Source organism: Trichechus manatus, unplaced genomic scaffold, assembly GCF_000243295.1.
Source record: "Trichechus manatus latirostris isolate Lorelei unplaced genomic scaffold, TriManLat1.0 scaffold00099, whole genome shotgun sequence".
In the NCBI taxonomy this organism is placed as follows: Eukaryota; Metazoa; Chordata; class Mammalia; order Sirenia; family Trichechidae; genus Trichechus; species Trichechus manatus.
Window position 1 is genome coordinate 6,342,351 of NW_004444035.1, and position 24,596 is coordinate 6,366,946.

Below are 24,596 nucleotides of genomic sequence, written 5' to 3' on the forward strand. Positions count from 1 at the left end.
ATCTCCCCGCAGCCCCTCCAACATTTGTTATTTCCAGTGTTTTTGATTCATGCCAGTAATGCCAGGGTGAGATGGTATCTCACTGTGGTTTTAATTTGCATTTCTCTAATGGCTAGTGATCGCGAGCATTTCCTCATGTGTCTGTTGGACATGTACTATTTTTTGTTTTATAGTCCTGTCTAATCTTTTTCTGAAGAGTGGGCTTTGGGAATGATTTCAGTTCTGGGTTGACAGAGCATCCAGAGGCCATATTTTCGGAGGTTCTTCCAGTCTCTGTCAGACCATTAAGTCTGATCTTTTTACTAGAATTTGAGTTCTGCTCCACACTTTTCTCCCGCTCCATCCGGAACTCTCTGTTGTGTTTCCTGTCAGGGCGGTCATTGGTGGTAGCTGGGCACCATCTAGTTCTTCTGGTCTCAGGCTGGTGGAGTCTCTGGTTTATGTGGTCCTTTAATCTCTTGGGCTAATATTTTTCTTGTCTACTCAATATTTTATTTAAAAAGTATACTTCTACTCATTTTCACCTTTCTGCCTTTGCACCTATCCCTCTCCTATTTCCTGAGAATTTTCTTCTTTCTCACTCTACTTGTTCTTCAAAGTACACCTAAAATCCTGCTTTCTCAATAAAGTCTTCTGTAACTATTGCCACTTACACTTATCTCCAATGGTGTGTGAAATATCTAAATTTAGAGTCATTTCCAACAAGATGGTTTCTGGTTGTCTACTGAGTGTGAATTCTTGTTTCTCTTGAGAGTATTACACACGTGTTATTACATCTTTACTTGTACGTTTCCCACACAATATCTAACTCAATATAGTGACATTCACTTAGCGTGTGTTATAGGCATAGGCCATTGCACTATTCTATAGCAGAGCACTCCTGCATTTGGGAAGCTCAATCGAATCCATCCTGTGTTATTGTACAACAAATAAAAGATTTTAGATTTCCTTATATAACTGTCTTTTTGGTAAAATGACAAATCGGTTTTATCTATGCTTTTTAACTGTGATCAGTAATTACGGTTCATTTTTTTAAAGGCCCTCCTGGACCCCGAGGTGAGAAAGGAGACAGAGGTCTTACTGGAGAACGTGGTCCACCAGGCATTCCAGGTCCCATGGGTACGTTAACAGTAGCTACTTAGTAAACTACAGAGATAGTTAATATACATCCATGTGTATGTGTAGGGGGATTAGCTATTTTATTTGTCCCTTATGGTATATGAGTGTGTGTTGGGGACAACTTTAAATGCTTTATGGGTCTAATGACTACAATATACAGAATGGTAAGCACTGATTGTTGATTTTTTTAAACAAGGTTAAATATTTTAGCCAGAGCCACCACATGGGATTGTGCATAACTCTAGAGGTACCATCTTTAGCACAGATTATACAGCAGTAGATGGCCGACCTACCTTTAGGTCACATGTGAAAGAGAATAGGAAAATCACCTTTGCACTGAATATAGTTTCAAGTTATCTGATTTTTAAGATAAAAAAATTACATTCATATGAATCAAAAGCAAATTTTAATTATATTTCTTATAAAGTCCTTGATTGGAACATGTCTGGTTAAACCCATGAAATCTGACTGTAAATACTGAATAGAATACAAATGACTTTGGCCTTTGCTGTCAGCCACTCTGCATTTTACTGAGAGCAAAATTACTTCAAAATCGTTTTCTTTGTCTATATTGTAATCTTGAAAGCAATATTTTGAAAGAAAGTAATGGAAGACACAGAAAAGGAGAGGATGAACTTCCTTTGCTCTTAAAAAAAATAAAATAAAGAACCAGTACCAATAACATAATTGTCGTGCTGCTCCTGGCTAAAAATCAAACACTCTACACGCTCTTTGAAAGTGGGGTATATTGCAGGGCCTCATTATAACCAGAACGGTTCATGCTGACTTAAAAAAAAAGTGTAAATACTATGTGCTTCATCCTATTTTTTCCGTCTTTTGATTATATAAACAGCTTTCCTTTCAGATCAGTGTACTGACCAGCCTAGGTTACATCAGAAAAACATTTTTTGGAAACGAAAAGTATGAATTTACACCTGCCTGAGCTTTACACCACTGTGCTTAAAAAGCCAATATATAAAGTTTACATTTTAAAAAGATATATATATATATATACACACACACACACAAATATATATATGTGTCTTTTTAAAATGTACGTATATATGGAGCCCCGGTGGCGTAGTGCTTAAGCATTCGGCTGTTAACCAAAAGGTCGGCAGTTCAAATCCACCAGATGCTCCCTGGAAACCCTATGGGGCAGTTCTACTCTGTCCTATAGGGTCGCTATGACTCGGAATCATGTGCGTGTGTGTGCGTGTGTGTGTGTGTGTGTGTGTGCGTGTACATATCTTGGGTGGGTTGGTGTCCCTTTGAAAGTACTGTCAGGTAAGAATCTTTATTCAGAAAATCTTTCTCCTTGCCTAGTGCTCAGCAGCAATGGTGCGTTAATGTCATAAGCAAGGGAAGTAACAAGTATCATAGCAGCTGCCAGAGCTACTATTGTCAAGGGTCTGTCAGCTCCTCCATTACTAACTGCAATTGTCAAAGCTTTATAACTCAACCATAAAAGTTCAGTCTGGGCTACAGCTTGCCTTACAAAGCTTCATCTTGGGGGCATCTTCTGCAGCTGTTCCTGAAGTATGGCTGTATTGAAATAAAACAGAAGGAGGGATGTCTTAGCCATCTAGTGCTGCTCCAAGAGAAATACCAGAAGTGGATGGTTTTAACAAAGAGAAATTTATTCTCTTTACAATCCAGTAGGCTACAAGTCCAAATTTAGGGCATCAGCTCTAGGAAAAGGCTCTCTCTGTCGGCTCTGGAGGAAGGTCTGTGTCATCAGCGTTCCCTTGGTCTGGGAGCATCTCAGTGCAGGAACCTCAGGTCCAAAGGACATGCTCTGCTCCCGGCACTGCTTTCTTGGTGGTATGAGGTTCCCATGTGTCTCTGCTGGCTTCTCTCTTTTATATCTCAAAAAGAGATTGGATTAAGACACTATCCAATCCTGTAGACCTCATCAGTATAACCTCATCATAGCGATAGAGTTTACAACACATAAGGAAATCACATCAGATTACACAGTCATACAATACTGGGAATCACGACCCAACCAAGTTGACAGATATATTTGGGGGACACAATTCAATCCACGACAAGGGATTTAAAACTTTCAGCTTTTGTTAATGGCAGAAACAGACACCATTGCGAAGCTTCTTTGATTCTTTTAGTGAGGGTTTAGTTTGTTGCCATTGTTGGTGCTCATTTCCACAAATAGGCATTATCCAGAACCTTCTAACAGAGAGTTGGATTTAGTCACAGGGGAGATGAATTGACTCTTAGGCTGGCTATCCGGGTGTGATTTGGTTTGGGGCGCTGCAGCAGAAGTATTCAAGCTACCGTGCATCTCTCCTAATGGAGTCTTCACTGACAATTGCTGCATTCTGTGTCGTTCTTGGCCAGGTTGCCTAATTGGAGTCCTGGTGGTGCAGTGGTTAAGTGCCAGGCTGCTCACTGAAAGGTCGGTGGTTCAAACCCACCAGCCGCTCCACAGGAGAAAGATGTGGCAGTCTTCTCCTGTAAAGATTTCAGCCTTGGAAACCCTATGGGGCAGTTCTACTCTGTCCTATAGGGTCGATATGAGTCGGAATTGACTTGATGGCAATGGGTTAGGGGTTTTTTTGGTTTAATACTGGAATCAAGAAGTAAAGAGTATTTGATGGACGAAACCAAAATACCAAATCCATTGTCATCCAGTCAATTCTGACTCATGAAGACACCATGCGTTATAGAGTAGGACCGCTCCATAGAGTTTTCTTGGCTGTAATCTTTATGGAAGCAAACTGTTTGGCAACACCCAGGAGCCCTATGATAAACAGTCACAATAATTCTACTTCTTGATTTAAGCAAGTTAATTAAAACCCCACCCATGCATCTGGTTGACCCCAGGAAGCTCAGCGTGACAAAGTCACACTTACGTCGACACGTGCCATGATATGGAAATCTGAGAAACTTCAATGGTTCTTTTAGCTGTCTTAAAAATAAATACTTCAAATATATTACTAAGTACTATTCATGTACTGGCATGGATATTATATTAAAAAATATGCTCTAGCTCAAAATAACATAACAGAGACGCCTTTCAGAGTGTTCTTTTCCTGAAAGGCAAGCAGGGGGCAATGACCTTTCACTTGAGAATATGTGTCTTGAGCACTTTGCCTGTGCCTGGTGCTCTACAAGGCACTGTGGACTACGTGGAAGAGATAGGTAGTCTCTGCCAAGTACAGGGTTACAGTGGAATAAGCAATTATGTAAGTGCGATGATTGCCATGATCAAGGACTCTAGATGCTATGTCATCTAAGATCCTTCGGAAGCCTCTTCAGTTCCTAAAGGACACCTAGAGGCAATCTAATGGACTGTTTCTGCCCAGTGGGATCAATAACAGGACAGCCTGACCGATAGGCACAGGAGGGTGCTGCCTACATATGACGCTTGGAGAGACCACCAACGGCTCCTCTGGCTGCAAACTTTTCATCCTGTATTACTTTTTTGTGACTGCTGCAACGAACTGCCACAAACTGGGTGACTTACAGCAACAGAAACTTATTCTCTCACAGTTCTGGAGGCCTGAAGACTCTAGGGAAGGTCCTTCCTTGTCTCTTCGGTGTATTTATATCCGTGCAATTCTTTATCCCACCCCAGCCACCACCCCAGCTACCACCTCAGTCTGTTGCCCAGAAAGACTTCTCCAGCAACTTTCAACAAGGACCACAAAAAACAACAAGAACCACAACAAAGACCATGCTCCCTCAATATATGCTTTGGTAGGGAAAGTTGCTGGTTGTAGGCTCTTGTTCTGTGCCTGAGGGTCAAAAGTGAGTTTCTTCTGGAGGTAACAAATTGTGCCAAGAAAGGAGTATTTCTTATTCTTTTTTCTATTTTTTTTCTGAATCCAAAAATGTAACTATTAACTATGCATATATCACTAGGTAAAATTAAATGTAGCAGCCTTAAAAAAAGGCTAGTCAAAATAATGATTATATTACTATTACCACTACTACTAGCTAACACTTACATAGTATTTATAATGTGCCAGATACTTCACTAAATGGTTTTCATTTATTAACTCTTTTAATCATCACAACAAATTTATGATGGAAGTACATATAATACACCCATTTTACAGATGCACGGGGAGGTTAAATGATTTTCCCAAGGACAATCGGCAGTTGGTAGGTAGCAGAGTCAGTATTTGAATCCAGACAGGCATGATTTCAAAGTCCATGCTCTTAACCACCCTGCTAGACCACAGAAAGAAGCCTGGACTGAGAGCTGGGACCTGGACTATGTGAATAACTTGCCAATCAGCCTTATGTTAGTGATCTTCCCAGTCTTTTGTTCCTGTATCTGCAAAAAGATGGATTTGTATAGGATGATATCTAAGGTCCCTTGGAACTCCAGCATTCCAGGACTGAGAGTTTAGAAAATGTTCTTATTATTGCGGATGAGTTGGAACCAAGACCTGATCATTTTCCTTTGACCCAGACTATTATGGAAAATTATCAAATTGTCACCTGAAAGGCTCAGAGAATCTGGTCTCCTGCAATGAAATTCAACAGCGGTGCTTACAACAAAAGGTTACATTTTCAAACATCATTTACCAAACAAGTCGTGAAACTCTATATGCCATATAAAGTTTGCTTAAACATTTTCCTATATAAAATAGAGGTCTACTGATCAACTGATGTCTATGAAATTACCACACATACTTCATTTATGGATTCATTTATTCAACCCTTGAAAACGCAACCTACTTCATAGTTGAACAGCAGTATTATGAGTGTCACTGTAACAGACTCAAAGAGCCACCATTGGAGAGGCACTTTGTGATGCCAAAGCCTTCTCTCTTACATTTTCCAGATTGTTGACTTCTAAAATTATACTCTTTATTGATTTGGTAACTTACTTAACATCTTTCTCTCCTCACTGTTGCTCCACACTCGAAGGTCCATTTAGGCAAGGACCTTTGTAACTCCAGAATGAGGAAATACTGGCCCAATATATACTCTTAGTATACCTTCGTTGAATTAATAAAGGAAAATCTTAATGGTAAAAATGGCAGTCCCGTGTGAGTGACCTCTAAAAAGACTGGGGGATTGTTCTACTTCCAAACTTCACAGGCGACAAAAAGGAGAAAATTTTGTCAGTGTTGATGTTTGTAACTTTGTGTGACACATCTCAGTAGCTGCACGTGTGGGGGAGCCTGATGGCTGTACTTGGATGATGACGAAGAGTATAGATATTAACCTGTTAGCTTGTCCTCAGAACAGGTGTTTGTTCTTTTTTTTTTAGACTATGCTGTGAAGTCCAACCAATATATTACTATTTCTGGACATAATTTATCATTTTATTGCTTTGTATATTTGCTTACTTTCAGTTAGAATCAAAGTTTTACACTGGGTTGAAAAATATTTCTTAACTGTTTAGAATAATATACTTCTCAAACTGAATGCTTCTTAGAGGATATTAGCCCAATTTGGGGGGGTCAATATGAAATGGTGACCCTAAAAAAAGAGTTTTACAATGAATTAGATAGGCATGATCACCGTCCTGAAACTTGTAAACTCATGGCAATATTATGAACGGTTGACACTGAAAAAGAGATGCACAATCAATCTCTCATAACATGCCTCCAAAGGCATCAACTGAAATTGGATTCATGGAATCTCTGTGAACTTATAATGGCACGGAAAGGAGATATTTACAACAGTTTATCTTAAACCAGCAGACTCCAGAATGAACTATTGTATTCCATAGAAATATAAGGTTTGCTTTTAGATGCATTTTTCATGGTCAGCAAAGTGATATGGGGGTAAAAAAAAAAAAAAAAAAGGTTGTTTTCATTTAAGCATGTAAAACCCTGCATAGGTATATATTTTGTAAATGAATCTTTCGTATCTTAGATATTTACTACATTGTTTGGAATAACAATAGGATATGTAGACATAAGTCCATGACATAAAATTGGTGATATAGTCCAGAAGTAGGACCCAAAATTTCTTTTTATAAAATATGCTTTAATACTTCTCATTGCTTAAGGTTTTTTTTTTTTTTTTCTTTCTCTGGGACAAATCTTAGAAATGCAATTATCTGCTTATAAATTTCAATGTTATCTAAAGTATAGGAAAAGCCTGTCATTTGTAGATTCCTTATGAGATTATGTATGACTTGTGGTTAAAATATCGAGTTTTTTTTTGGTAGGTGCTTTCATTTGCATTAACAATGTGTTATTTATGGGATATCTACACTGCACTAAATGCACAAATATTTATACTTATTAGTTATGTTACCTATCAATGGCACACATGAAATTTTAGGAAAGATATTATTCTTCAATTTGGAGATTCACCGGTTTCATGTTCTTTCATGAAAATATATAGATTGTTTCATTATACTCCCAAATCTGTATGAAAAATTAATTATTTTCCACTTTTTTTCCTTCATTAACCATATAGGTCCCCCAGGTCTTAAAGGTGATCAGGGAGCAATTGGCTTTTCTGGAAGTCGAGGATTACCAGGCCCATCTGGGAGGACGGGGCGGCCAGGTACTATGATAATGAATATTTTCTTTAAGAGTATATAAAATAAACACCAGATCATATATATATTTTTCAAATTCTTTCATAACATAACATGGTCATCATAGTATAGCTACAGAACTCACAATGCAATTTAGTTTGTGGATTGAAACATTATGAAACTAATTTCTGACCACCTGAGGAAAGTCTCTATGTCCAGAAGGAAAATAGATTAAAAATAGAGAGGATTTATAAATTCTACAAAATAGTACATCACCATGAAGCATGGTATCTAGCTTACAACAAGGAAAGCAGAAAGACTGGCAAAGAGAAACAAAAAAGCAAATTGTATATATTCCTTAACCCCAACTCATACAAATTCGTTAAGTTACAGTGACAAAATACAGAGAAATCTGAAATCCTATCCTATGCAAAATAAACCTCTTGTTATTATATATCAGTGCTTATAACCAACATTGTTGAACACTTTAAAATTTGCATGAATGCTGATGGCATATATACCTGGACGGCGCAAACAGTTAAGCACTCCACTATTAGCTGAAAGGTTGGTGGTTCAAACTCATCCACAAGTTTCTCAGAAGACAGGCCTGGAGATCTGCTTCTGAAAGGTCACACTCTTGAAAACCCTATGGAGCAGTTCTACTCTGCACACGTGGGGTCGCCAAGAGTAAGAATTGACTCAAAGTCAACCGAAACAACAACATGCCAGCAGTCTAACCTTGAGCTTTCATAGAAAGTTTAGAAGAGAATGGGCATATTGTGTCCTAAGTTCAAAGTAAATTGTCACCAAGGCAATAGGGTGTTTTTGATAGTATCAGTGCTTATAGGCTGTGTCAACGATAATTAGGCTTGGAGGAAAATCAGCTAGCCACAAATAGAAACCAGTTGCCCTGGAGTCGCCTCCAACTCAAGGCAACCACGTGTATATGTCAAAGTAGAACCATGCTTCATAGGATTTAAATGGCTGATTTTTCAGAAGTAGATCACTAGGCCTTTCTTCTAAAGTGCCTCTGGGTGGACTCCAATCTCCAGTCTTTCAATTAGCAGCCCAGAGCTTTACTCGTTTGTACCACACAGAGACTCCTAGCCATGAATCCAAAAAACCCAAACCCGTTGCCATGGAGTCAATTCCAACTCATAACGACCTATAGGACAAAGTAGAACTGCCCCATGAGGTTTCTAAGACCGTAATCTTTACAGAAGCTGACTGCCACATCTTTCTCGCATGAAGTGGCTGATGAAGTGGCTGGTGGGTTCAAACTGCTAACCTTTTCGTTAAGCCGAGCACTTAACCACTGCACCATCAGGGATCCTTTGGCCATGAATAAGCAACCAATAATTAGTCTCCACCTGTTACCTGATTGTCTGAACCCAAACAGTGTCTTTATGTACCAGCCATCTTTAAAACCAGCCAGGCCCATTTGGTACCATAGAAGAAGTATGTCTTCATTTGTTTGTTAATTTGTTTTAAATTATTCACATCACTTAGGAATTGCTGAATTTCCTATACAATCAAATTGTGGTCACTAGAGAAATGTAAAATATTTTTAAAATTTTGAGTTTAACACATTCGCAAAGCCTACTTATAGATTCTAAGATAATTCAAAATAACTCTGTGAAGTGATGAAAAATATTTTATCTGTACTCTAAGTTTTAAAGTAAAAATATTATATAAATCTACTATCTATTTCGAATAGTGAAGGTCATTTAACATCCCTGGCAAAATCATCATAAGATTTTGTTTTTGACTCTTGTGCAGTATATTTGTAACTTCCTATTTACATTAAAGTCATAGGAATTAATTTTAAGTCAGTATTACTATAGGCTATGAATAAATCAAAGTTACTAATTTGTCTTTCTAGAAAGTCTACACAAAAGGGACAAAGTGGCAGAAATTTTAGAAATGTTAAGTAGGCCTTAGTATTCCATTCAACTATTTGTTTATTTCACACAGTCTTTCTCTCTGTCTGGTCAGGAAAAGAGAGGTTAGAAATAAACCACAGAGGAGACACGTAACTATAGCACAACTTCTGATTCATTGAGAAGTAATTTGCCTCACTAAGTGCCTATATCGTTCCAAACACTGAGAAACAAAACAAGCCGGTTCCCCATTGTCATGGATTGAATTATGTCCCCCCAAAATATGTGTCAACTTGGTAGGCCATGATTCCCAGTACTGTGTGGTTGTCCTCTATTTTGTGATTGATGTATTCTTCCTGTGTGTTGTAAATCCTAATCTCTGCCTGTGGTTGTTGAGGCAGGATTGTGTTATGTTGAAGAGGATTAGGGTGGGATCTAACAACCTTACTCAGATCACATCGCTGATTCAATGTAAAAGGAGTTTTCCTGGGGTGTGGTCTGCATCACCCTTTACCTTACAAGAGACAAAAGGAGAGAGAAGGGAGCAGAGAGTGGGGGACCTCCTACCACCAAGAAAGTAGCTCCAGGAGAAGAGCACAGCCTTTGGACCAGGGTTCCTGGGATGAGAAGCTCCTAGTCCAGTGGAAGATTGATGATAGGGACCTTTCTCCAGAGCTGACAGAGAGAGAAAGCCTTGCCCTGGAGCTGTTGCCCTGAATTTGGATTTCTAGCCTACTAGACTGTAAGGGAATAAACTTCTCTTTGTTAAAGCCATCCACTTGTGGTATTTCTGTTAGAGCAGCACTAGATAACTAAGACACTCATCTTTGAAGAGTTTCCCTCCAGAAAATTCTTCACAATGACTTCTCTTGTGAAGTTTAATCAAAACAAAGATCTTGTAACTCCAATTTGGGGTTGCTCATTCTGGGAGACTAAGCATTTGTCAAAGAGTTTTAAACTTAAGTTTCATGGTGGCACGTAGTTATTTTATGTATATTGTCCCCTTTGCCTCCTTGGGAAACACAGCTGAGATAGCATAGCACAGATTAGAATCTTATCTCCCTACTCACTTAGCCTCTTTGTGCCTCAGTTTCCTTACCTACAAAACATGGCTAATAATAATACCCATGTCTTAGAATTTCCGTAAAAGCTAAATGAATTAATGGATTAACTAAAGCCTAAATGAATTAATAGATGTCTTAAAGTGCTTAGAACAGTCCCTGTCGTATGCATGTTAGCTTTAGCCACAGCCCAGACACATTCTAGATGTGTTTCTACTGTACCAAAAAAAAACCAAACACATTGCTGTCGAGTAGATTTTGCCTCAGAGCAATCCTATAGGACAGAGTAGAACTGCCCCATCTTCCTAGGAGTAGCTGGTGGATTTGAACTGTGACTTTTTGGTCAGCAGCCACAGCTCTTAACCACTGCACCACCAGGGCTCCTCTTTCTGCTACAGAGCTCCTAAAAAACAAAAAACAAACAATCAGTTCTGACTCATAGAGACCCTATACGACAGAGTAGAACTGCCCCCATGGGGTTTCCAAGGAGTACCTGGTGGATTTGAACTGCTGACCTTTTGGTTAGCAACGAAGCTCTTAACACCAGGGCTCCTAGAGCTCTATAAATAATAAATACCCAGTAATCAGAGTACTTGGGAAAACATTCATTGGTTCATTCAACCAGTCAACAAAATTTCAATGAGGGTGTACTCTGTGTACTGGAGATAAATACACAAGAAGCAGGGGAAAGAAAAATGTGTAAACAATTAACCGTAATGCAACGTGGTAAGTGATAAAATAATTATTTGTGAAATTGGGCAAAATGATACGGAAGTAGAGAGTAGGACAACGTTAGAGAGAACGTGGTGTTAGAGGTGGCCTAAAGCGTGCATAGGTTTCTTTAAAGATCTGTTCTCAAACTTTAGCAGGCATGAGAACTGGTTAAAACTTACAGCGCTCCACTCCTAGAGTTTCTAATTCAGTAAGTCTAGGGTGGCGCTGGAGAATTTGCATTCCTCACAAGATTCCAGGGGATGGTGATGAGGTTGGCTCAGGGATACATTTGAGAACAACATCTTTAGGTGAAGCAAAGCAGTGAAGAAAGAGAAGAACTGCAAAAGAAAAAGCATGGACAGAGGTTATACATTCTTTGACAAAGGATATCCTTAGGGTTCCACCACTTCTTTATTAGAGACTCAGATTGGGAAGAAATGTGAGCAGCAGCGCCTGGTACTGCTTTCGTTATTCTGCAGATTAAAACAAGGAATAATAGAGTCCCTCCACTATAAGAGTCCAAAGAGGTGATAAAATTAGAAATAAAATCCAGTAATTCTCATATTCTAGCTGATGACACAGTGTGGGCTATCAAATGATATAGGAAGTATTATCATATTCCAAAGGAAAAAATTTATGAAAGAGCCAGTGTTCACTTTCTCTCTTGCTCCCCCCCTCTTCTTCCCCACCCCCTTCCTTCTACATGTATGAAGTACACAATATACATCCAAGATACTATGCCAGGTACAAGCAAGTGAGTAGTGAATAAGACACAGTCCTTAACTGATAAGATAAACAAATCTGAGAAAAGGAAGACTATACTTTCTCCATGCTTACCACATCTATGAAAATAGCTAAGATCTGACATATTTACTTCAGGAAGTCTTTTTGTTTGTTTTAAATTTATTTTATTTTATTTTTTACTGTGCTTTAAGTGAAAGTTTACTGTTCAAGTTGTTTCTCATACAAAAATGTATACATACATTGTTATGTGGCCCTAGTTGCTCTCCCTATAATGTGACAGCACACTCCTCCTTTCCACCCCTGATTTCCCGTGTCCGTTCAACCAGCTCCTGTCCCTTTTTGCCTTTTCATCTTGCCTCCGTACAGGAGCTGCCCATTTGTCTCTGTATCTACTTGAGCTAAGAAGCACTCTCTTCACGAGTATCATTTTATGTCTTATAGTCCAGTATAATCTATGTCTAAAGAGTTGGCTTCGGGAACGGTTTCAGTTCTGGGTTAACAGAGAGTTCGGGGGCCATGTCTTCCAGGGTCCCTCCAGTCTCAGTCAGACCATTAAGTCTGGTCTTTTTACTAGAATTTGAGTTCTGTGCCCTACTTTTCTCCTGCTCCATCAGGGACTCTCTGTTGTATTCCCTGTCAGGGCGGTCATTGGTGGTAGCCAGGCACCATCTAGTTCTTCTGGTCTCAGGCTGATGGTATCTCTGGTTTATGTGGCTCTTTCTGTCTCTTAGGCTAATATTTTCCTTGTATCTTTGGTGTTCTTCATTCTCCTTTGCTCCAGGTGGGTTGGGATCACTTGATACATCTTAGATGGCCACTTGCTAGCTTTTAAGACCCCACTCACCAAAATGGGATGCAGAACATTTTCTAAATAAACTTTGTTATGCCAATTCACCTAGCTGTCCCCTGAAACCATTGTCACCAGACCCCTGCCCGTGCTACTCTGTCCCTCAAAGCATTTGGTTATATTCAGGAAACTTCAGAAAGTTCTGAATATTTAACTGAAGTGTTACCTTGCATGTCTTCAAAATCCCTAGAAAACTCTGGATAGAACCTTGTTAAACTAGATCTTTTAGCATGTAAATAACATGCTTCTCTCAGGTCAGATTCTGGGAGTCCATTCACTTCTGATACCCCCACCTCCCACCCAAGGCTGACTTATGGGCTTTTTTAGAAGTAGCTAAAACTATAGACCATAAATTTTTCATTTATTTATTCAGCAAACATTTACTGATCACCTCTTTGTCAGATATCCACAGATAGTTGAATATATGGGTTGGAGTTCAGAAGAGAGGCCAGGGATAGAGAGACAAAGCTGTAGCTATGACCATATAAATCGTCATGGAAACCAGTGATTTTTATAACATTTCATGGGTAGAGACCGAGACAAAGGTGAGAAGAGAAGGAGTCTAGGATAAAGCTGTAAGTAGTTCAGAAGTCCAGGCTGAATAGTAAGGGCAAAGGAGCAGATTGGAAGAAACTAGGAGAACGTGGCAGGAAAAAAGCCAAAGGGAGAAGGAATTTCAAAAGGTGGTCAAGTAAGATAGTCTCCAAAAAGCTCTTGGCATTTGTTGCTATGGAGATGTTGCCTTGGAGAGCTGTTTCTGTGGGGTGGGATGGAAACCAGATTGGAGTATGCTGAGAGGTGATCTGATGAGGAGGATTATAGATGGGGGTAGAGCCAACTCTTGAGCCATCTTCCTAGATAGAGGAGGAGAAAGTGTTGAGATTTTTGTTTGTTGTGTTTTTTCATTTGATTTGGATTTTTTTATTTGAAGGAGAGACTTGAATATAATTTAAATGTTGATGAAAAGAGAAAATAGAAGAGAGGTTGAAGATGTTGAGGAAAGAAGGAGAAAAAAGATAGCATAAGGTTAATGAAAGGAGCCCTGCTGGCACAGTTGTTTAGCACTTGGCTGCTAATCGAAAGGTCGGCAGTTCGAACCCACCCAGTCACTCCACAGGCAAAAGATGTGGCAGTCTGCTTTCATAAAGATTTACCACCTTGGAAACCCTGTGGGGCAATTCTACTTTTTCCTATAGGGTCACTATGAGTCAGAATCAACTCCATGAAAATGGGTAAGATTAATGAGACGAAGGAAGGTGAAGAATTCAGGGAACAGGAAGAAGCATTAGGTTTGGGAGGGAGATGATCATATCTTAAACTGAAATAACTGAAAAAGAGGGGAAGGTTAGAGATACAAATTTTGGGTTGACCTAATTGAGGTCTATGTATGTAAGTGTCTAACCTAGAATCTGGCTCATAGAAGTATTTCTAAAAATTCTTGTAATAATAATAATAATGCTATTGAAAACATGTTTTTTGCCCCTTAAAATTTTTAAAGTTAAGATATCAGTGTATTACACACTACTCTACTCCTCATTTTTCAGTGACTTTCAGAAATATCAGTTCCTTATTTTTAGTTGAAGAATGACATATATGCCAGGAAATGGTTAACTCCAGGTTTTGACTCTAAGCTCTGGGGCTCGTGTTTAGCAAGGATATTATTCTAAAGGAGCAATACACTCCTGATCTCGAAAAGGCATTTTTGATGTGTTCAAGCTTGAGGAAAAAGATTTCCAGGTATCACCTTCAAGGAAGTCTCTGAATCATGCTAAAATGACATAAAATATTTGTGTTTGTCTAGTTTTTTAATAAGAAGGAGATAAAAAGTATCCTTTTACTACATTTAAGAGTCACGGGTAAAAGAAAAAGAAAACAATATAAATAAGTAAAAATAGTTTTCTTATTCATCAGAGAATTATAAGGGCCTTCAGTGGGTCATGAGCTCAGTGTTTTGGCTTGAGCAATTCCACTCTTAAAATATTCAAGACAAATTCCTGTGCGAAAACACTTTCAAGAATAAAGCAAGATCTCTTCCTTTTTTTCTAATTATGAAATTAATGCTGGAATGATCAAATTCAGCCTATTTATTCATATTTTTTCTTTTTTTTAATTCCAAAGGAACAATTTTAAAAAATCTTTTAACTACTGAACTTTACCTTTTGAGAAATTTTAAACTTTGGTACTATCCCTCCTAAAAAGATAGCATCAAAAATATAGGAAAATTTCAAGGTATTCTGTGCTGACTAGTTATTTTTGCTACTTTAACAGTACCTGAAATGACTCCACGACAATTAAAAAGTGAATTTAATAATGTAAAGTTTAATCATATATGCAAAGCACTAGAGGCAGTCTGTTCATAATACTCTGATAAGGAATGGCCGGCATCTTATTAAATCTTCAAAATAAAATTGCAGTTGAGAAAAATCTGTGCTTTCTGAAGACTCATGCTACTCATTACACATTATGTTTTTTAAATTGGGTTAATTAGGGGACAAAAAGTCTTGCCTAAGACATGAGTAAGGACACGTGCTCAAAAACAAAGCACAGATGAGGGCAAAGCAAATTAGAGAAACCCAAAGAAACTCCAAAATAAAGACTACAGCTTTAAAAAAAAATTAAAACTAATTGTTCCATAAAAAGTCAATGAGCTGCAGAAGTCTCATTCACTGAGAATAAAATCAAAGGGGGCAAGTTTCACCCAAGCTTTGGGAAATGTTGTAAAATAGAAATATTAATAATGACATCTATCACCTCTGAAATGTATCACTTTTATGGACGGTGTTTTATGAACATTTTTGTTAATTTTTGAGGCAACCTTGCAATGGAAGACCTTTTTTTCTTCATTTACTGAAGAGTAAACCTTAGCTCAGAAAGGTTTAAAGACTTAGCTTGAGCCACATACCTGGTAAATGGCAGAGAAAATAATTCAAGACAAAAACTTTTTTTTTCTTTTTCAGTTTCCAAATGGTGATGTTATCAGATTGTTTGAACATTAAATTTATCTTCGTTTGCAATCCGAAATAGTTACCTGAAGTTTGCTGTTTTGTGTGTATGTGTGTGTGTTTACTTTTATTGTATATTTGTTTTCTAAACTCTTTGGCACAATTTTCTGGGGGCGTTCAGACTGCCACAATACAAGTCAGGAGAGAGCTTTCCTTTTGTGCTGCCAATTCTGAGCATTTATAACTTTTGGTTTGTCTGGGTTGTGGCGACAAAAACTTTTTTAAAATTATTTTTATTCCAAAGTTCATCATTTTCAAACAATATCCTCTGAGCTCTTGACTGGAAAGTTGCAGGTTCGTGATTTCCTTGGAGGAAAACAAGAGCATTAAACAAAGGTTCTGACCTAGAGACAGACAGCATTAGGATCAGTCATACATTTACGCCAAGAAGGTAATGACTGCACAATAGATCTTGGACAACAGTTGGAAGGAGAATCAATAACCAAGAGCAGCACCACTCCTCTGGGATGAAACTGTCACCATTAAAATCTTATGTCGGCACTAAAGGACTGTCTCCTGGAGGCTTCTTTAAAAAATGGAACTGTGGGTGAAGTAGCAGGCCCTTAGCAAAGACCAAGGTTCTAGACATATTCCCCTGTCTTTTTGAAGGCATGGCAATCATATAAAAAGATCACCACATCCCTATGTAAATGGATGAGGTTTCTCAAGGCCAAAATTTTCAGTGGGCCCACCTAGCCAGTGGTGCCATGGAAGAAAGGCCTGAAGATGATCTGCTTCCATAAAGATTGTAGCCAAGAAAATCCTATGGAGCAGTTCTACTCTAACACATGGGTCACTGTGAATCGGAATCCACTACACAGCAACTGGTTTGGGTTTTTTGGTTTTAGAGACTTACATGCCCCAAGATCCCTCTTAGCTTCTCAGAAACCAAAAAAACCATTGCTGTCGAGTCGATTCTGGCTCACAGCAACCCGATAGGACACTCAGAGTAGAGTTAGCAGCTGCTTGCCTAACCGATGTCCCACCAGGCCACAGCTTCCCCAAGGGCAGGGGTAACCAGGATCTCAGCGTTCTCAGTAACTCATTCACGGCCCAGTGTTCAGGACACTCTTTCCTAAAAAACCAGGAAATGAGATAGATAAATTGTAACAGGAATAGAAGACCATGGTTTAGGACCATTCTATCTGGATTTACAAAATGGAAAGCACTAAGCTTCCTGGACTTGGGGTGGGGGTGGGGGGCACAGTCGAGGAACAGGCGGAAAGGAAAATGACTAAGCACAAAACAAACTACTTACACCTCATTTTTTTTTTTTTTTACCAGTAAGTCTAGTCTTTTTTTTTGTGTGTGTGCGTGAGTTAGAATTTTGTTCTGCATTTTTTGCAGCTCTGCCCAGGACACTCAATTTTGCCTGTTGTAAGAAAAAAAAAACAAAAACCTGTTGCCGTCGAGTCGATTTGCTGTAGAAAAAAGGGACTTTTAATGTCCCGTTGGGCTGCTAACCTAAATGTCGATAGTTTGAACCCACCAGCTGCCATTTGGAAGAAAGATATGATAGTCCGCTTCCGCAAAGATTTATAGCCTTAGAAACCCTATGGGGAAGTTCTACTCTGTCCTACAGTGTCACTGTGGATCAGAATCGACTTGATGGCAGTGGGTGATGCCCTTGTAAATAATATGAGGTAATGTGTGCCACGACCTACCCAACACAATGCCAGCATCATAGTAGGGCTTCAAAAATGATAGCTGTCATCATCATCATCATCATATTTCAATATGTCTAGATTGTTATAAGTCGATGTTTTAGATTATCTTGTGATGCTCTGTCTGCATTTAACACAAGCATTATGTTTGCCCTAATTTTAGTCTGTAAAGTAATATATTTTTTTTTAACTTTTCTTTCCAAGGTAATTCTGGACAAAAAGGCCAGAAAGGGGAAAAAGGAAGTGGAAGCACACTGAGTAAGTTCATAGTTCTTGTTTTCTGTGTGCATTTTTGACTACATATGGGATAGCAGTGGGCTGAACTAGAGGCAAATGTTGAAAACTTCAGCACTGATCAGTAGAGATTCTATGGAAGCCAGCCGCAGTTTTATCCAAGATAAAGCATACTAATTGGAGTAACACAAATAGATTAAATGATACAACATGGCGAGTCTCATTACACTTGTATTTTGTTTTTTGTGATGAGCACTATTTTGTAAAAATTCCATATAGAAAATTGTACCATTTTCAAGCCAATTTCAATCCACTGAAGAAAAAATCAAGCTTATGAATAGAAACAATTACTGCCTTCTTACCTACTAACTGAGCTCACTTAAACCTCGTATGTAGGAATTTGGATAGCCAAGGCTCCCAGCTTCCAGATTAATTCCTTGGTGGCTGGGTTTTATTTTGTTCTGTGTCACTAAAAACTTGAAAAAGTGCTATTTCATGTCCTAGGGCTTCAAAACTTTGCTAGATTTCTCAACAGGGCCTCATAGTGTGATGTTGTGATGAGAACCTGTAAACTGGGCTATAAAAACCAAATACTAGGCGGGACGTCTTCAGTGTGCCATGCCATCTGTCAGTTGTGTTCCTAGGCTACACCTAAACGGATACAATGAAAGGGTTATGAAAAGAAACAACTCCTCCAAATCGAAGGGCTCCTTCCCTGTATTCCCAATAGGAGCTAGGCACACACTCAGCCCAGCGGTCATGATCTTTGCCCATCAGGGGTCCGTTGTAGACAGATCTTTAATATCACAGATTCCTTTTTAAAATTTAACCCTTTTTCTAGTTGTAATTGTTATTTTTAAAAAAATACAGTACCAATTTTTTCTGCATTATCAAAAATAATTAGTTTAGCCTAATATTCTGTGGATACCACATTTAGACAACTTAGGGTAATTGCTGTGAATACCAACTGTTAGAGTCTAGTGACGCTTTCAACAACGGTTGCCTATGTGCGTTTGCCCCCAAGTTAAACAACCAAGTGTGTTCTACAAAGTGTATGCCATCTCAGAGTGTTTTAGCATTGTTCAATGCTGAGAAGGATGATGACTATTATTATGAAGGACTAGGCTGATGGTCACATTGGTATATCTTTTCTTTTCTTTGCGTACATTTGTTCTTCAGTGTGGTCACTGTTGTCTGCTCCACTTATTCTTGTTCCTCTTTGTCGCTCCGATTTTTTTCAGTTGGGCTCCTCTTATAATTCTCTCTTACCTGTCTTCATCTTTATTTCTACCTCTACCTTTATTGGTTCTTTTTCTTTATCTCCTTTTCCCTTTTCTTAGGGCTTTCCTGGGCTTCTTCACGTTGACTCTGGTCAAGTTTGGCAAATAAGGGAGGGTACTTGTTAGTCAGTAAACTGAGCACTCACACTGTCTTCTGTCACCTGAGGTTATCCAACACTTTGAACTTCCTTTTTTTCTTCAGATAAGCTCAGAAATGTTTTATGTTACAGACTTCCTTATGACTGTTTGGGAATATGTGTGTGCATACTCTGAGAGAGAGATAAGAGATATATTTCTGGGTATATTTGTATATAGTCTCCATATTTTCATCCATACGCACACACAAACCCCAATGGAGAGAATATAACAACTCTATAACATAGCAGCCCTGGTCACACAGTGGTTAAGAGCTCAGGATGCTAACCAAAAGGTCGGCAGTTCAAATCCACCAGCCCCTCCTTGGAAAACCTATGGGACAGTTCTACTCTGTCCTATAGGGTTGCTATGAGTTGGAATTGACTCGATGGAAGCAGGTTTTTTTTTTAAACAGTATTTGAAAAAGAGAAAGGATTATATACATAATCATCTATACAGTATAGTCCATTTTTTCCTTAATATGTCAGTAATCTGCCCATGTTAGTACATATAGCTCAACGGTTACACATTATTGCATTATACAGATATACCATAGTCACCACAGTATATCCATTCAATCCCCTAGTCATGAACATTTAGTGATTTTTGTTTGATTTGGTTTGGCTTTAACAAACAATACTATATACAACATTTTCCATATATGATCTTCTGGGAATATTTTTTAATAGAGAATTTCCTCCAAGTAAAATTAATAGTTCAAGGGTTATATGCATTTTAAAATTGGATAGATTCTTCCAAGGGCTCCAAAAAGATTGTACCAATTTATTCCATATGAAAGTAGCTGATTCCCCACATCTTGAATTAATTCTGATATGTGAAAATTTATATAGAATATATAACTCTACATAAATCTTAATGTAAAATTAACACTAATATACATTTTATTTTATATAAAATATGAAATTTAAAGAATGTAATTTTAATATACTTTTTTGAGGCATGATTTAAATATAATCAAAATAATCTTTGATTTCCTCTTTTATGTATGTATCAGGACCAGTACATCTCATGACCTGATCATATTAGGGCAGGACCCTTTTAAGATCAGGTGGATTGGGTGGGACACCCTCTGCTACCATCTTAATAAAAGACCCGTCATCTCTGGATGAGTCATCAGCACATCTGACTTCCAAGATCCCTTTTTGGCTCCACCAAGCAACCTTGGTTCCCGAGTCTTTTTTGGCTTCTGCATGACTTCCTCTCTTGGTCCTCGGTGCTGTGTGGGCCCCTGCTCCCATGTCCGTATCTCTTCTGACTCCAGTACTCCACCACCACCATCATCCCTCACCCTGGACGCCTCCCATGTACTGGCTGACAGATGCTCCAACCAGTCCCCAGAATACAGGCCAATAGCTCTCTTCCATTCACTCACCTAGTAACACATGGGATTCCAGGAGAAATCTCATGATTACTGATTTTATGTGTTTTCTTTATATTCAAAAACATATTCACCCACAGGGATAGGGATGGCCTAAAAAGATTTATTCATTCACTCATTCAGACTACTTTCATTGTGGACCTCTGGAAACTAAACATATAACCGCTAGTAAGACCAGTATCATCTCTGATCTCACAGAGCAAATCATCCACAGGAAATACAGGCAAGTAAACAAGCGGTTGTACCACAGTGAGCTGTATCGGGGGAAGAACAAGCTCTATAGGTGTTCAGAAAGGAGAAAGATTTGTGAATTCCTTAGAATTTTAAGAAAGCTTATTTATTTTGATTTGTTTATTTTACTTTCCTATCTTTGTATTCCAAAGTACAGAGTATTTTTTTCCAAGTTTTAGAATGAGGTAAATGGAGCTTGGACAATTTGTTTAACAAACTGGAGCAAAACAAGACTTTTTTTTCCTTGAAGTACCTGGCCATTTCAAGTAAAACATCTTGAGCATGAAAAAATACGCTGATGTCTTTTTGACTCAAAAAAGTTCTTTGTACTTTGTGTAGTGGGTACAGATCCTGGGGGAAAAAATTTCAGTAGAATGGTAGATTCTCATGTAGTGAACAAAGGGAGAAAAATGAAAAAAGGAAAGAAAAGGCAACCCCCCAAAAAAAGAATAGGAAAAATGTGAGATTCCATGTGATTTTTGAGTGTCTCTGTACTGATTAACAGATCACGTACTTCACAACTCTCCTTTCTTCACCTTTTAACACATAGCCCTACGTTCACATCATTAAGGTTCTAGAAGAATTCTAGTAGTATGTCTATCTGTAACTCACTGCTTCTATTCCTTCCCCTGTAAAATGGACATCTTAACACCTACCTCACAGGGTTGTTGTGAGGATCAAATAAAATACTGTGTGTGAAGACGCTCTGTAAAATCATAAATGGCTTTAAACACTTAAGGTATGGTTCATAGTATTCTCTCTAAACTAGGAGAGCTGCTTGACCCTGATCCAATGCAGGTATTTTAAACATGTAATCAGAATAGGAGTAAAAGCAAAATGAAAGTGCAAGAAACCAAATCAATGCCATGGGCTAAAAGAGAGGCACTAGCGAATAAGACAAGATCTTCCATCGGACAGAGTAATGCCATTGTGACCAGATCGCAAATCAGTGAGCTAGTCAGAGCTGAGCAGAAGGGTGAAAGTTATTGATAAAAGGAGAGACTAGACAGAGGGCATGCCAGAGACCAGAAGCTGTCAGAGAGGTCAGAACACAACGTCAGACTAACAAGACGAGAGCCTGGGCTCTGAAGGACAAAGCAGGAGCCCAAGACACTGCTGATGAGAAAGAGTTGTGAATGGTGCTCTCAGTCTATGCCAGCCTGATACCAAAATCTCAAGAAAAAAAGCGGAGTAGGGGGTCACTCAGTTGGCCGGGTAGTCCTCAGTATTAGCAAACTCGCAACCTTGCATTAAAACACATATATACACCCACACACACACACATCCACACACCCACACACACAGTTGCCATGGAGTGGATTCCAACTCATGGCAACCCGATGTGTAGAACGGTAGAGCTGTACTCCATAGGGTTTCCAGCGGCTGATGTTCTGGAAGTAGATCTTTATGCCACCTCTGGGTGCCAACCTTTTGGTTAGCAGCCAAGCACTAACCATTTTTGCCAAGGCACTAGCCATTTTACACAAACATCTAGAAATAATTGGATCTCTTTGCCCATGGTTTAAGTTGATGTGACTTCCTATTCCAGTCCTTATAATCGCTCTGTGCTGAACGCCAGGCTGAGCATGGGGACCTGCTCTTGCCACCAGGTCTTGGTCCCCATCGGCCTCAGAAAGACCCTGATCTCAGAACTCCTGGGAGACAATTTCAGGACCTTCAGTTCACAATTCAGCGGGCATCCCAGATTGGAAACAGATTGTTATATGTGAGAAATGGTAATCCGAACTTTGCACATTAGGGGAGAAAGGGTCCCCTCCTCTCACTAGACAAAAAGGGATGCTAAATGCCCAGTTCACGTGCACAAATTATACCAATCTCAATGTTGTATACACATTATTGAAGACAGAACATGTCTGCATTGAGCTTAAATGTTAGTCACGACGGTTTGTCTGCTGTGTTGTTGCCCTAGCTTGGAAGGGTAAGTGTTTTAGTCAAGCTAAGGGATGCATGCTATGTAATTAAACACTGTGTGTTCAGCTGTGTTTTAAATGTTTCAATGACTAACATGTGGTTTATTACTGGTTTTTCTATACTTTGCTCATGCTCAATGAGACTGTACTAGGATACGAATCTAGAGCAAGAATTTGAAGCTCATACAGTGATTTGAAAAATCAATTTTTTCTTCTTTTGTTTTCTGCTTAGGACTCACCTCAATCTTAAATGAGTTCTGGCCTTTCTGATCAAAGTAAAGCCTTTTTCCCCCCAATCACTAAATAATTATAATATTGAACATTTAGAAAACACTTCCTGTACACTAGCTACCTTCAGTACAATGTTATCTCTTCTATTCCTCAGAACAGGTTTTAGGGTAAGTACTATTATTCTGATTTTACAGATAAGAAACTGAGGCTTACTGCTAAAAGTGCAAGAGCAAACCTCAGAGTCAGGTCTGCTGCCTCCAAAGGCCATGTTTTTAAAGACAAATCCACGCAACATTCCCACACTAGTCTTATGTATTTTTATACATAAATATCACAACTATGCATGGGGAACATGTGAGGAGAGAAAGATCTGCAATGAGCAGTTTGTTTTCTTGGTTGGGCCTAATAATGTAAAGACCCTAAGAAGATGGAAGTTCTTACTGATGGCTTCCATTAGGTCAAATTCCAAAAACCGTTCTTAATTAATCTTTACTTGTTTATACTTCCACCTTCATATACTATTCTAGCTATTGCTCCCAGCCTCTCCCCCAAGTACATTACTCAGAAACAGATTCTTCCTGGAATGCTCACAGAGCTTCCATTATCAGTAATGAGAGTCACTTACGTGCGCCAGGGGAAGACACCACCTGTTAATATTCTATCTTTGTTCCAGTAACTGGCTCAGTTTTCACATTTTTCAATGTAATTTGGCCGCTTTGATGTCTCTCTTCTTTTATTGGATGTCTCTCTTCTTTCACCGTGTCTCTTTGGTTAACTCCACAGTGTGTTTTTCTCCCCTCAGCAGCACCAGGTAGGAGTCATCAGAGTAACTTGAGCAATGATGGCGCTAGGTAGCTTAGATAAATGATGTTCATTCTCGACAGTTATGTGGTGTTTAAAGCCGGTAGTGCCCACAAACTGCTGCTAAAAACATGGTGTTCCTCCATTTACACAACAGATGTGTTCTTCAGTAGTGTGCACAGCTAATAAATATGTATTTTTTTTTTGTAAATTGAAATACAGATTTAAATGAGTCATATCTCCTGTGGTTAGTACCTGTACTATTTGGTTCCAATCCCAGCTCATTCTTACAGTCTGACCGTCACCAGAGACAACTAGAAGGAACAATTCCATACAGCTCCGCCTAGGTCTCTTGCACCAGTGGAATCTGGAATTCATTCAGCTGTGTGCTGGAACGCAGATGGAGTAGAGAGACGGAAGCTACTGCTTAGCATTGTTCCACAACCTCTGATGACCAAGTGGCTTTTCTAAACCGCTTCGGAGAACTCAGTCCTGCTTTTCTATTCTGTGGTAGACATTTACACTAAAGCAAGATTTTTTATTTTGTCATAGCAAAGCACCCTCCTAGTGCGGGTTCTCAGCCTATTACTCGCCCTCCTTCTCCATAGCATCTCCGAAAACATGCAGCCCTACAATATGAAACTCAACCAAATTCCCTAGAAGCTCACAGTTAGCTTGCTTGTACTTGGATTGTCCAAAACAGTTATGTATTCTGGCTTACTCTACAGATTTTTTTACCCTCTCCTGGAGTGCTATGGAGCCCTGATGGTGTAGTGGTTAAGAGCCACAGCTGTTAACCAAAAGGTCAGTAGTTCAAATCCACCAGCCACTCCTTGGAAACCCTATGG

The 24,596-nt window shown here is 38.9% G+C and overlaps 1 protein-coding gene across 3 annotated transcripts in view; it reads left to right on the forward strand.

Annotated features, from left to right (window-relative positions):
- MSR1 (macrophage scavenger receptor 1) overlaps nucleotides 1–24,596 on the forward strand; it is an 87,489-nt gene that overhangs the window by 31,750 nt on the left and 31,143 nt on the right. For 2 of the 3 annotated variants that reach the window (XM_004382787.2, XM_023737232.1), the window contains exons 6-8: nucleotides 1,039–1,119; nucleotides 7,531–7,620; nucleotides 17,711–17,764. In XM_004382787.2, the coding sequence (XP_004382844.1) occupies nucleotides 1,039–1,119; nucleotides 7,531–7,620; nucleotides 17,711–17,764 (225 nt within the window). Of the gene's footprint in view, nucleotides 1–1,038; nucleotides 1,120–7,530; nucleotides 7,621–17,710; nucleotides 17,765–20,170; nucleotides 22,282–24,596 lie in introns of those variants that run through there. The other variant, XM_023737233.1, reaches the window with a different exon arrangement.